The 13,963-nt window shown below is 30.8% G+C and overlaps 1 protein-coding gene across 1 annotated transcript in view; it reads right to left on the bottom strand.

Annotated features, from left to right (window-relative positions):
- Positions 1–13,963, bottom strand: part of LOC118204866 (uncharacterized) — a 149,173-nt gene that overhangs the window by 41,813 nt on the left and 93,397 nt on the right. Inside the window, exons 7-9 of the mRNA XM_085815097.1 lie at positions 13,170–13,315; positions 7,436–7,567; positions 7,188–7,329 (exon numbers count right to left, since the gene is read on the bottom strand). Coding sequence (XP_085671223.1) covers positions 7,188–7,329; positions 7,436–7,567; positions 13,170–13,315 — 420 coding nt within the window. The remainder of the gene's footprint in view (positions 1–7,187; positions 7,330–7,435; positions 7,568–13,169; positions 13,316–13,963) is intronic.

The following is a 13,963-nucleotide window of genomic DNA, read 5'->3' as shown; positions in this document are numbered from 1 at the left end:
CAGTTTCCCAAATAGTAACCAGGAGACTGCATAAAAAATACATTTCCTTATTTGTCAAAAACTTTTTTGTTATTTATTTGACATTGCCAAAACATGAAAATTTTCATCATTTAAAACAGTTCTGTAATTGGAAGCACATGACTACAACAAACAACTGAAAAAAATGTAAGCCTCATAAGCACTTTTGTTGCGAATTCAGCCAACAGATGGCGATAGTATCCTTTGAAATCAAAACTGATTTTATTTATTTAGTTTTTAGAACGTAGCTAGATGCCTAAGATGTGTCTTCTCAAGTGTGAATTGTTCCTTGCTATAACGTGCCAATAAAGGATTTAAAATTTAAATTACTTTCAATTACACTCACCGAAGCTCAGAAGATTAAGATCCAGGTAAGATCTATTATTTATAACTGTTTTCTTTTATGGTACCAAAACCTGGAAGCTAGTAACAGAGAATGGCACAACAAACCGAAGTACAGAAGTTAAAAAGTAAAAGAAAAACTTTTTGAACTTCTTTAACTACAATTGTGAATAAAATAAATGACACATTAAAAGAGATCAATAATGATTATGATGATTTGGATGATTTAAAATATCAGTTACAAGAAAAACCTAATCAGATCTATTAGCTAGATTCTACTCTCTAGTCATAGAAAGCATTACTGATTTAGAAATGCTTGAAGCTGACGTTCTGACAAGCCAGGGATACAGTGAAAAGATTACGAGCTCCAAATGGAAACTAGAAAGGTACTTTAAGCATAAATGTGAAAATGAAAGTAAAATTGATGTACACAATGAATCCTTTAAAATTTTTGAAGAAGGGGTAATTATTAATTAAACTTTTGTCAAACTGCTGAAATTAAAAACAGAATCTTTTGACAGCAAATATGAAAATTCGCAATGATTTTGGAGACAATTTGAAGGTGAAATTCATGAGAATAAACAATTATCAAAAATTGATAAATTTAACTATTTAAAATCGTTCTTAAAGGATTCTGCATTAAAATATATACAAAGATTGACATTAACACAAAATAATTGACTTAGCTGCTGAACCATTAAAAGAACAATTTGGTAAAACCGGAATTATTGTACGTTCACATTTAAACAATTTTAAGCTTAACTCCTGCAAAATCATGCTCGAACTTAAGGAACTGAGACAATTACATGACACAATTTCTATTCAGATTCAAAAGTCAAAACAGCCAATTGAAGTCTCAAAATAGCCAGAACAGAACTAATTACGGTGGAATTCTTTTAGCCATTTTAGTAAAATTAATTCCTGAAGATATTGTATTAGAATTTAATCATTCTGTTAATGAAGAAGACTCATGGAATAATTGTTCAAAATTACTCCAGTTTCTTAAAAAGGAAATAGAAACACACGAGAAAACATTTTTATTTCCCCAGACAGATGAAGCCGATAAAATGAAAATTTCGCAGTTCAGGAAATATATGAGAATTCTAAACGTCTATCAACAGCAACAGTGCTAACTACTACTACAATTAAAAATGCATGTATATTTTGTTCTACAGATGAATATACAATCAATAAATATCCTTTACCTATAAGTCAATGGACAACTAGTTTACTATGTCTCGGATATTGTTTTAATTGTTTAAAAAAAACTCATGTTTCTAGATTTTGCTGTGATGAAATACGGTGCAAGAAGTGTGGTAAAAAACATAGCCATTATATTTGCGAGGAAGGATCAGTAACAAAAAGCTTATCGGGAAATGAAATAGACAAAGTACGGATAGATGACAGCAATATAAATCATACATCAAATTGCTCTGTTTCAAGTCAAGAAGGTTGCAACAAATATTTGCAGACAGCCATAAGTGTGCTGACAAAGGGAAAATAGGAAGTAAAAGTTATTTGATACAAAACAGATATCTCGTAAATTAAAGTTGGAAGTGATAAGTCAGGAACGTTTAAAAATTTTTGTTTTTGGTTCAAATGCAGAAAAAACAGTTATAAGTAATCGTGTGAAGGTAAACTTGAGAAGAGTTTATAATTCAAAGGAAGTAATAACTTTAGAAGCTATCGAAACTCCTTGTATTTCTGAAACTGTAGTTCAAGCACCAGGTAGTGAAATTACTGTACGCAGAAGAAAATACAAATGGCCAATGAATTAGATTCTGAAAAACTTAGGAATATCATTGTTAGTTTGTTTGGTTTATTTTTGGACTATTGTTACTGGGAAAATAAAGCGAATGCCAGGATAATTAGTAGGAATGGAAATGAAACTTGGGTATGTGTTCAATGGATCTAACGCCGCAATCAGATCGAACTCTAAGTAAGTTAAGAGTAATGAAAACTATTGTTCGAAATGAAAACATAGAAGAAATGGAGATTTTAAAGAAAATATTTGATTTAGAAAATTTGGGAATTGCATGCAATAATTTTAAAGATAATGAGGTTTCAAGAAAATTCGAGAGCTCTAGAAAAATGGGAAATAGTCGTTATGAAGTCAATCTTCCGTGGAATGAAAAAGTTGAATTTTTATCCGATAACTATGGCACTGCTGAAGTACGCTTTCAAAAATTAGTTAATAAATTCAAGAGAAATCCTTCCTTTCTTAACCCTCTGGCTGCTCATCCCGCAATTTCCCCGGGCAACTCAAATGTAGCAAAATCTGCTTAACTCACGATTTCCGCAGGCATCTGTTTTTCTTCCTTTATTGAGGAACGCATCCGGTTTTACCACTGAAATAAATTATATACAGTATTAGACGTTTAGTTTATGCTTTGGCCAACAGCTATCGTTAATTGTCCACTAAATTGTGGCGTTTGAAGGAACACGGTATTACTACTCAAATTCCACTTTTTGCTGCTTTTTTCTTACAGAAATGGTTACTAGAAAACATTTAGCAATTATCTTAATTATTCAATTAATTTTTTAATTATTAATTAGATTTATTGAATGTAGTGCAAAGACTGTGAAGTTGGACTTTGTCTTGAACCCTGTTTTGAACTCATACTAAATTGCATTTCTAAGATATTTTTTCCTCAGTGCTTTATATTTTCTTAAATTTTATATATTTTACTTTTTTATATTATGCAATAAATAGAAATTAACTGTAATTCGATTGAAATTTATTAAAAAAATTTTTTTGGGGGGGGGTGATAACATCTGAAATTGGTTTCTCTGGCAACTTAGTTTCTCATGATAAAAAGCTATATAAAAAATATTTTCTAGAAAGGAAAATTGGATTTTTCAATTCTCCAATATATAAAGATTTAAAATATGAAACAAAAAATTACACAATTTTTGAATCGATTTCAGTCCACAAATTGGGCAGTCAGAGGGTTAATCAGTATAAGGAAATCATTTCGAAGCATGTTGCAGAAGGAATAGTCGAAAAGGTTGATTCCAGTAAGTTAGAAAGTAAAACTAAAGATTATATGCCTCACCAAGCAGTAATTCATGAAGATAAATTAACTACAAAAATGAGAATTGCTTTTCATGCATCTTCTAGTGTAATTAACTATAAAAATAGAATTGTTTTTGATGCATCTTCTAGTGTAATAAGCTTCGTTTCCCTTAACAACTGTCTGAATTCCGATCCGAATTTAATGCGATTTTTTGGCCTTATTTCTGCAATTAAGATTTAACAGGGTCGCCTTGACAGCTGATATTGAAAATGCATTTTTTTGCAGATAGCATTAGCACTGGAAGACAGAGATGTCATATTTCTGTCGATTAAAGATAATATGAACATAGAACCAGAAGTACCGAGAATGACATGGGTTAATTTTGGATTAAGGTCAAGTCCATTCTTGCTAAATGCAACATTGAAACACCATGTAAGTAAGTATGAAAGAGACTATCCAGTTGCATTCCGAATACTAAGTAACAAATTATATGTTGATCTTATCCATAGTTTGCAAATAAAGAAACTGCCCTTGAAGTACATCGGCAGGTGAAGTTCGTTTCAGGAAAAGCTGGATTTAACATGAGGAAATGGTGAACAAATATACCTCTACTTCAAGATCGATTCAGTGAGAAAACTGAATGAATGTATTTTGTTCAAAGTGTAAACAAATAAAATAAGCATTGTGTATTACAGATGCAATAAAACTTAGAGGTAAGATGCTTATTTTGTTTTTATTTTAATTTTTATTAATTTTAACTCTCTATAAGCTTATTATAAAAGAAAAACAGCTTTAAAACTAAATAAAACAGTTTTTTCCATATTTTAAATATTGGGGTACGTGCTACCCCATGCATCCACTCTAGTACTTGTTCTTGATGTGCTTTCCACCGGATTAAAGTTTTAATAACTAGCTGTGCAAGATTAAAGACTGTCAAATGTCCTTCTAAAGTGGGGACAGAAAGTAAACTGCACTCAGTTTCTGAAGATTAAAAAATAAAACATCAGTTGGATACAGTTTTGAATCAGTATCATTGCTTCCATCTGTAGAAAGGTACAATGGAATAAAGCAATCAATAACTGAAGATTTATTTTTTGTACCCATTTTTTCGACAACTGTAGCGATTTTCGTACTTGCACTTGAGTATTCCTTAGCGATTTCGCTATTGGGAAACATGTTTGCATATCTGATGCATTCAGTAGCAGGTTAAGTTCCAATAAAAAGGCAGAGAACGGGCATTCTGCATTAATAAATTTTTGGTCCTATGTTTTAACAGAAAAATATAATTTTTCATTTTGTTCAATAGAACTCATGTGTTTTTGTGCCACATGTTTGTTTTTGTCACATTTTGCTCTTTCACTGTGGAGAATCAAAAAATCTCAACGACAAATGGCACATCACAAATGTATTACATTTCCTTGTGGAAAAATACAAGTGCACAATTTTTGAAAAGTACACGAGTATTTACCTTCTTCGCAGGCATAAAAAACAAAAGATCATCATTTCTTAAACTATTTCTTTAAAGCACGTGCACTCACACTGCTAAGGGACAAGATTAACAAAATAAGAACCTCTATCTTGCTTTGTGCTCAATGGCTATTATATGCCAGATGACAAACAGTGGTGCTTGATGCTCAATGGAGAACTTGAACACGGCGTTTTCAAACACATGCTCTCACTCACAAAGCAGAAATATGTCAATTTCTCACTGACAAAAGGACCGTGATTTTCTTTTATTTGTAATCTAGAGAAAAACCAACTGCTTTCACGGATGTCTAAAAAAAAAAAAAATTTTTTTTTTGACAAGTTATGAAGTATGAAATGAAGCTACAAAAAAACTGCAAGAAATTTTATGAATAAGAGAACGTTAGGAAAAATATGTTATAAAACAGGTTGGCGGGAAAACAGATGGAAATCGAGAGTCTCCCATCTAAATAAGAACAGATGGCAACTCTGAAAAGGGAGGTGCAAAACTATGTTATAACAATCCTATATACAAAATTTTAATATTCTGAAGCTAATCGTTTTTGAGTTATGTGAAATACATACATATCCACATACAGATAGATGTCACAGAAAATAACATTTTGAATCCATTTTAAATCTATTCTAAAATCCATTTTGGAAAAAAGAGTCCTTTATTCTATGCGTATACAGTCAAAAGTCGTTAATTCGGACACCCATAATCCGGAATGATCTATAATCCGGACCTCAAAGCTACAAACTTTCTGCGCATGCGTCGCGTTCACGCATGCGCACAGGCGTTTACGAGAGCGCATAAGACCCTTACAGCTGCGAATATGTTTGTGCGCATGCGCGTTTAATGTGTAACGGAGTTATATGCTAAGCTAAAGTTATCTAATTCAGTTAATGTTGCAGATTGCGTTGTTCCTTAATCTTCGAATTGGATCCGGCTTATTATTTTTTGCAGACTGTTAGAGCAATTTTATAAAAGTAAGCTTGAACTTTCGATTATGTCAAATAGAACTTCCGATATATATTTACTACAAAGCGAAAGTATGTTTTGAAATCCGAAATCTGTTTATCAATTTCACGCTGTTCTGCGGCAGAGAAGGGGGGGGGCATAAACGTCATTATTAGATTATGATAGATTAGAAAGATTATGTCAAATAGAATTTCCGATATATATTTACTAATATGTAATTTGTATCTACAAAGCGAAAGTATGTTTTCAAATCCGAAATCTGTTTATCAATTTCACGCTGCGGATTGGAAGTTGATCTGTCAGCACTATCCTTATCTTCAGAGCAGATGTTTTTATTTTATTTGGTTTATAATTCCGTACTAAGTGTAGTATTTCATTTCCCTTCTTTGATATGATTTAAATCAAGTTCCTCGTCATTATAATTCGCTTCCGATAGTGAAGAAAGTGACCCAGAGGTTATTGAAAACGAAAACATTTCGATTGACAAATTAGTCGGTATTCTCAACACAGCAATTATAGGACTTGAACAGCGGAACTTTGTAACTGAACAAGAAATTATGTCTGTTTAATAGAATTAAAGAGAAAGTATTATCACATGAAACGAAGCAAAACTTAAACAACTTACATTGAAATAAATGTTTAATAAAGTAAACAAATAAATATTAAGCTTTTTCTTTTTGCAAATTTTGATACCCTTTAGATCATAATTGTTCTTTATTTCATAAATTATGGCTTCATATTTTTAATTTTGTAATTTCTGCATGCCATCTTACCAGATTTAAACTGATGATCTATAATCCGGAAAAATCGATAATCCGGAATCGCCGAAGTCCCGACGAGTCCGGATTAACGACTTTTGACTGTATACAGATGTCATGACATGAAAAAAAATCTTCCAAATGAATTTGGGAACAGATAAAATTAATATTTCTGTTGAGATATTACACCCAAAACTTTTCACAATTACAATACTTCCTTTACTTCATACATGGAAGTAAAAATGCATAACACATTCAAGAAATTAGAAACAAAGTTTATCTTAACAGGTGAAACCAACAAATCAGAAGTCGCATTTTCACTAACATATCATGAACACAAATACTTTTATAAAAATTGAATTCTGCAATTAAAATAATAATTTTTGCATAAAGATAGATCTGCACATTTTTAAAAGAATATACTGTAAGGAATAATGCCACAAACATTTTTTTAAAAAATTAATATTTTTTATCGGATTCCACAATTTTTTTTTAAATTAAATATTTTGTATAAGATATTTTCAAAGGTTTTTCCAAAAACAGTTTATATTAATAATATCAATAATAATTAGTTAATAATATTTTCCCAAGACCACTGTACTTTACCTTCAGATGTTATGCTAGCATTTTCAAGCTCCAGAACTTCAACAGTACGGTTGCAAATAAAACTCTGTTTCATTTCTATAATTCCACCACTTGTTATAGCATTGCTACCCAAATTAAGTTTTCTGAGAGCTCGAGCAGATGTCTACATTGAAACAAAATATAATAAATTAAAGTATGGACTGAATTTAAAACAGATTATTTATTCTCCAGTATCCGCGATTCTTAGAGACTTAAGTTAAAAGACATACTAAAGCTCTTGCTACACAGGGCATTCCTTTTACAGTGAGTTCATTGTTCCATAAAATTAAGGTACTGAGACCTCTTCCAGACGTATTTGATTGCTGTCCAAGACTTTCCATTACATGAGTTAAACCATCATCCTACAAAATGAAAATGAATCAGATTATTTAAAGTAGTGCATGAACACATTAATATTTTATTAGAAAACTTATTTACTCATCTCTGAGCTACTTGGATATCTATTTGGAGTAAATTTATTCTTAAATTTCAGTACAAAATTTCTAAGAAAAGTGGCAAAGCATATTAAGTGCATCATTCCATAATGTAAATATTTTTTTTAATTAGAAATGCAAAATAACATGAAAATATGTTCTTTAAAATTTTTATTTGCATTTTATTACAATATAGTCACAAAAATCTTTGTTTACACATAAAAACTATTTTAAACAATAAAATAACTCGCACTGAAGCATATTAAAAAAGTTTTATACTGTCATGTCTACAAATAAAAGCATATTAAAATAATAACTTAGATCTATAAAAATTATGTCTTAAATCAAAGTTTCAAAACTTTTCCCATAAAAGGGACTGAAATTAAGGTTTCCGTTTTTTTTTTTTTTTTTTTTTTTTTTTTTTTTTTTTTTTTTTTAATAGAGATTTTGGATTTATCACACACAATTTTCATAACTTTTCTTTAATTTTTTTTTTCATCTTAAAGTCTATTCTTGAAATCTTTTGAAAATGTAGTTTATGCAAAATATGAATATAATGATTTTGAAAATTTGCTTGATCCCTTGCAAATCATTGATTATTATTTTCAATTCTTTTCAAAATGTACTGTTTCCTAAAACATTTTTCTTTTTACCTGGAGCCTTTCCAACCAAAATTTTCTGTATTACTAAACTTTACTTATTATTTTCACTATTTCAATGCTATTGCATTAATTTTTTATATTATATTTGATGACTATATGCCTTTATGAATTTTTCAATCTAATAACATTCATTCTCTCAATAAATGCAAATGAATTAAGAACTCAATTTTAATAAAACAAATAATTTAAAATATGCAATAATAAATGCAAAAAGTAAAATTTTTTATTAATAAATGAGTGAAATGTTTGGATGCTAAAAAACATTATGTTATCAGAAAATGAAGGTGAATAAAACATAACTGGGCATTCATTAAACACGTATAAAACAGTATAAAATACAATCAAATTAAATAAACTTAAAAATTAAATGTAATACAGATATTCTTAGTCCATGAAATTTGAACATTATCCCTTTCAAGATGGGCATCCCATATATGCTTTCCCTAAGAACATCTCTTACAGCTGGGCATCCCATTCACGCATCGCTAGAGATTGCATTCAGAGGACGGGTGATGCGTATACGCATTTTAAGCTGGAACGTTTTTTCTGAAGGCCACTAGATGGCATCCTATGTCCATTACTTTTGAAATGAACACAGTTTTAGGTTCCTGACTTTGAGTTTGATATATTCTGCTTGACTTTCGTATTTTATTCATCAGCTCTTGTGAGGGTGGGTGGGGGAACATGGAAAGCTTAAACAGAGGTGAGCTCTTTAAATCGATGCGTGCTAATGAAAACATTGACGTGTCTGATTTATATCCAATTCCTTTTTTTATTCTATTTTTTCTTTTACTATATATGGTCTTTTAGGGTTAGTATGTGGAGTATTGTTATGTTTTGCATAGCCTTCAGTTATCTTTCCGTTTCTTCTCTTTTTATTTCAGAAAGCCTCCCCTCAAGTCTATTATGGCAGGAAGGCGCTATTTATCAGAGGAAGAATACTCTCGTATGGTCAATGAACCATTTATTAACGCAGATGAGAGTGATGAGTCATTTTCTAAAGAGTTAGAACAAGGATGTCGAACTCGCGGCCCACAACAAATATTTTTGCGGCCCGGCCAATGTATCGGCAAATAATAATACATAATAATAAAATAACATATCGGCGAAGAAAAAAATGAAATGTTTACTGCTAAGTAATTAACGATAATTTATTCAGTGTTGTTAGATTACTCACAGCGAGCTGACACACACACAACTTAAATTACAAATGTGTGTGAGTAGCTTGCGTTCAGCTACCTTCGGCTTTTGGGGGACACGTGCACTCAGAACTTGTAAGCATCCCCCGATAGCCGAATGTGGCCGAACTCATGGTCTCAGTTTTCCAATCATAGTTTTGTACGATATATTGGTGCATGCATGTGCATGATTTATTATTAATTATTACTTAATTCATATTGTTACGGATTAATAATTTTTACGGATAGTTATTTATTTATTTAGTTTTTTTTATTTAGAATTGTGATTAGATTTGCTTCATGTTGCCTTAGCAACGCAGACGATTTTTGAAAAGACAGCTGTGTTGGAAGGTTAAAAATAGAACAGCGCCTGCATTTAATACCTAATAAATAAATATCTCGTAATTGCTGTTGCCATCCACAAAAATCCAGATATTTATAGATGTTTCCAGTATATTCGAGAAATTAATTATAAAGCTTTTAAAAGCGGAGAACAAACAACTCATCTCAGTAGTAGCTGTAGTTCTAGCGAACTGTTTGTTTACTTAATGCTGTGATTGATTTGTAGCGATTTCGCTGTGAGATAGAATTAGTTTCTCTGTTTTGAATTGATTTTTGCTAAACGTTTGACATTTTGTGATATTGTCAGAATATTTTTGAAGAAATATTTCAGCATTTTGATTTATCTCTTGTGGAAAGAATAAATTTTTGTTAACTTTTTAACGTTAACTGTGTTTATTCCAGCCCTTTGTATTCAGTATGTCTATATCAAAACCAAGTGGTAGTAAAATTAAACGAAAAATCGCTGACGAACATAGAATATTCCAAGTAAAATGGGAATTAGAATATTTTTGCTGTGAAATAAAAGATAAAATAATCTGCTTGATATGTAATAACACTATTAATGTACCAAAGTTATATAATATTAAACGTCATTACGAACAACACAAATCGAAATATAACAATTACGAAGGATTAATGAGAGAAGAAAAGTTGAAAGAGCTCAAGTTAGGAGTGAAAAAGCAATAGTCCATGTTTAGTAAAGTATTGCAAGAAAGTGAAGCGGCTGTACATGCAAGCTACGTCTTGTCCGAGTTGATAGCTAAACATTCGAAGCCTTTTACTGACGGTGATTCAATCAAGGAATGCCTAATGAAAGCTGGAGAAATTGTTTGTCCTGGAAATGTGAAGGCTTTTCAATCAATTTCATTGTCTCGAAATACAGTTGCGGAAAGAGTTACTGATTTAGCCGCGAATTTAAGTGATCAGATCAAAGCAAACTCATCTAGTTTCGAAAGTTTCTCCATTGCCTGTGACGAGAGCATGGACATTAGTGGCAAAGCTCAATTAGCAGTGTTTCTTTGTTCTTATGACAAGAATTTTAACATTTTTGAGGAATTACTGGAACTAATACCGATGTCTGGTACTACCACAGGAGAAGATACATATATTTACTTGTGTTTTTGGACTTCTGCAGAAATACAATCTACCTTTGGCAAAATTAAATTCTGTAGCTACAGATGGCGCTCCATCAATGACCGGGAAAAACAAGGGCTTCGTAGCATTACTAAGAAAAAAACTTAGTGAAATTCACGGTTCAAACATTCATCATATGCATTGTATTATACATCAAGAAGTTCTATGCACGAAAGTAATAAATATGGAGAATTTTTTGCCATATATAAAAAAAGTTATAAATTTTATACGATCTCGAGGTTTAAATCAGCATCAATTCACTGCTTTCTTAAGTGAGTTAGATAGTGAATATTCGGGTTGGTCCTACTATACCGAGGTACGTTGGTTATCTTGCTCCAAGATTCTCAAACAATTCTGGGATTTGAAAGAAGAAATATGTCAGTTTTTAAAAACGAAAAATCAAGTCGTAAGTTTGTTTTACGATCCAATATGGATACAAGATTTATCTTTCTTGGTTGATGTAACCAAACACTTAACCAATTTAAATTTATCGTTACAAGGAAAAGATCATATCATTACGAATATGTTTGACATAATTAAAGCATTCAAATGTCAACTAGTTCTTTGGGAAAAACAACTTAAAAATGAAGATTTGACGCACTTCCCGTCGTGCAGCATGAACAAATCAAGTTTAGATGATACTTGTTCGTATCAAAAATACGCAGAAAAAATTGCAAATTTAACAACTGAATTTGAAACGAGGTTTAATGATTTTAGTTCCCTCGAAGACAAATTTTTTTTTGTTTTCTTCGATTCTCTCAATAAGTATTGACTCAGTACCCAGCCATATGCAAATGAAGGTGATCGAGATTCAATGCAACTCAAATTTGAAAGCAAAATTCATTGAAGTGGGTGTGCCTGAATTTTACAAATATTTACCAGCCAGGTTTGAAAATACTCGAAAATTCGCATATAAAATTATTTCCATGTTTGGTAGCACTTATCGGTGCGAGCAGTTATTTTCAGTCATGAAAGGTAATAAATCTCCTGTTAGAAACCGTATTAATGATGCTCACCTTGGGTCAGCGTTGAAAGTTATCACTGCAAACAAAATTTCTCCCGAAATAGGAAAGATAATAGCAGAGAAGAGATGTCAAGTTATCAGGACGTAAACATTAAATTTTTCTTGTTCTTTTCTATATAAATATATATATATGTTTATTATTGTATTATTCAAAATAAATCTATGTTTCTATGAATATTGATTTTTTTTTTTTTTTTTTTTTTTTTTTTTTTGCAGCCCGCCTAAAGTTAAAGTTAAACCTTGTTTGTTTGGCCCAAGTGTACCTATGAGTTTGACATCCCTGAGTTAGAAAGTGATACTTCTCCATGCTTCGAGATTTACCACAGTCTTCATTTAAAATTTTGTTACTTCTCACTGTAAATAGTCTTTATTGTGTTGTTTTTTTAATTTTAAACTTTATTGATGGATTTTATCAATTAAAAATTTGGAATAATTTGAATAGCGCTTCCGAAAATATATTTTACAAGATAAGCAATTTTTAAGTATATTTTCATGTAAAATAAAGAAAAAAAAACGTTACTAAGTGCTAATTTTAGCATATATAAGAACTCAAGTAATAATTTAAAATGATATCAAAAATACGATGCTAGAAGCAAAACTTTTTTTTCCTTATTATTTTTTTAATATATATATATATAAAATTAGGCTTAGTGATGCAAAATCTCCGTCCTGTTCGTTGACTGCCTTTGATTCCCTTCCATCCCGCATGAGCGTCTTAAACAAAGGTGCACTGTCGTGAAAAGGTTAATGATAAACTGGGATTAAATTGATTCCTGAAAATTCTTTTGTCTTTAAAAAGACACCAGGGAATAATATATATCATAATACCTCAACAACATTTACAGATAATGAAGATTTATTTAATACACATTGGACTCACTCATAATTCATTCAAGTATACTGAATTTCTATAGGAACTTACTGTGTTCAATCAAAGGTGTAACTGATAAAGTAAATTTTTTGAAGTAATTTATGATAAGTTTAATTGTAAGAAAGAAGTGCTGACTTTTAGAATGAAATAATTTAATTACAAATTTAAATAAAAGTGAAATTTTTGACAAACATATCTTTTATATATATTATCTTTTATATTATTATTTACATGCATTCTTTCTGTAATTGTAACCTGTAACGTTTCTAAAAAAGATCAAAATATAAAATAAATTGATAACACTGAATAAAAAAAATACCCCTAGTTTATTGTTGCTCAAATCAAGTAATTCCAAATGCGTGTTCGTACGAAGCAAGTTACCCAATTGAAAGCCATCTGCCGGTGATATTTTGTTCTCAGCTAAGAAGAGTTCTCGCAAAGTGGTGTTCAATTTTAGAGCAGCAACTGAAAGAAAAATACATATATTAAAATAATTATTCATTTAATATTATACAGAATTAATATTAAGCAATATGAAGCACTTAAGATATTTATTTTATACAAATTGTATTTTCGAAAAAAAAAAAAGCATATGTGTTTAGTAAAATTTTGATTAATATATGTATTTCATAAAAAATTAACATTGAACATTTCAGACATTCTAAGTTGTATGGAAACTTTAGGCATAAAACACATAGCATTTAAAATATGGTTTAATTAAAAATAATAAAATTTGCATATAATTTTATGTTTTTCTTTTGGAAAAGTCTGTTGTAATTTACGGGGGTACAAAATTAGTAGATACAGCTGCCATTCCTGGCAGCTAAAATGGCCCATATCCTGTTAAGCATGGAGTCAAACTAGAGCTGGATGACAGAAACGGGCAACTCATTCTGTGCTGCCTCAAGTCTATGTCGCACTTCATTAACCATATTAGCTGGAAAGGAGTGGCGGCCTAGTCTCTCAGTAACCCATGACAAGATGTTTTCATTGGATGACAGATCTGGTGAACCTGCAGGCCAGGTCAGCAATCGAATACACTGTATATCGAGGAAGATCAAAGCATGACATGCAACATATGATCTTGCATTAGATTGTTGGAACATGGTGTTT

This window comes from Stegodyphus dumicola, chromosome 4 (genome assembly GCF_044657685.1).
Source record: "Stegodyphus dumicola isolate Sdum_Otavi_A_Nest chromosome 4, ASM4465768v1".
Lineage (NCBI taxonomy): Eukaryota > Metazoa > Arthropoda > Arachnida > Araneae > Eresidae > Stegodyphus > Stegodyphus dumicola.
The sequence above is the reverse complement of the archived record's forward strand: the minus strand, read 5'-3'. Positions and strand labels throughout refer to the sequence as shown.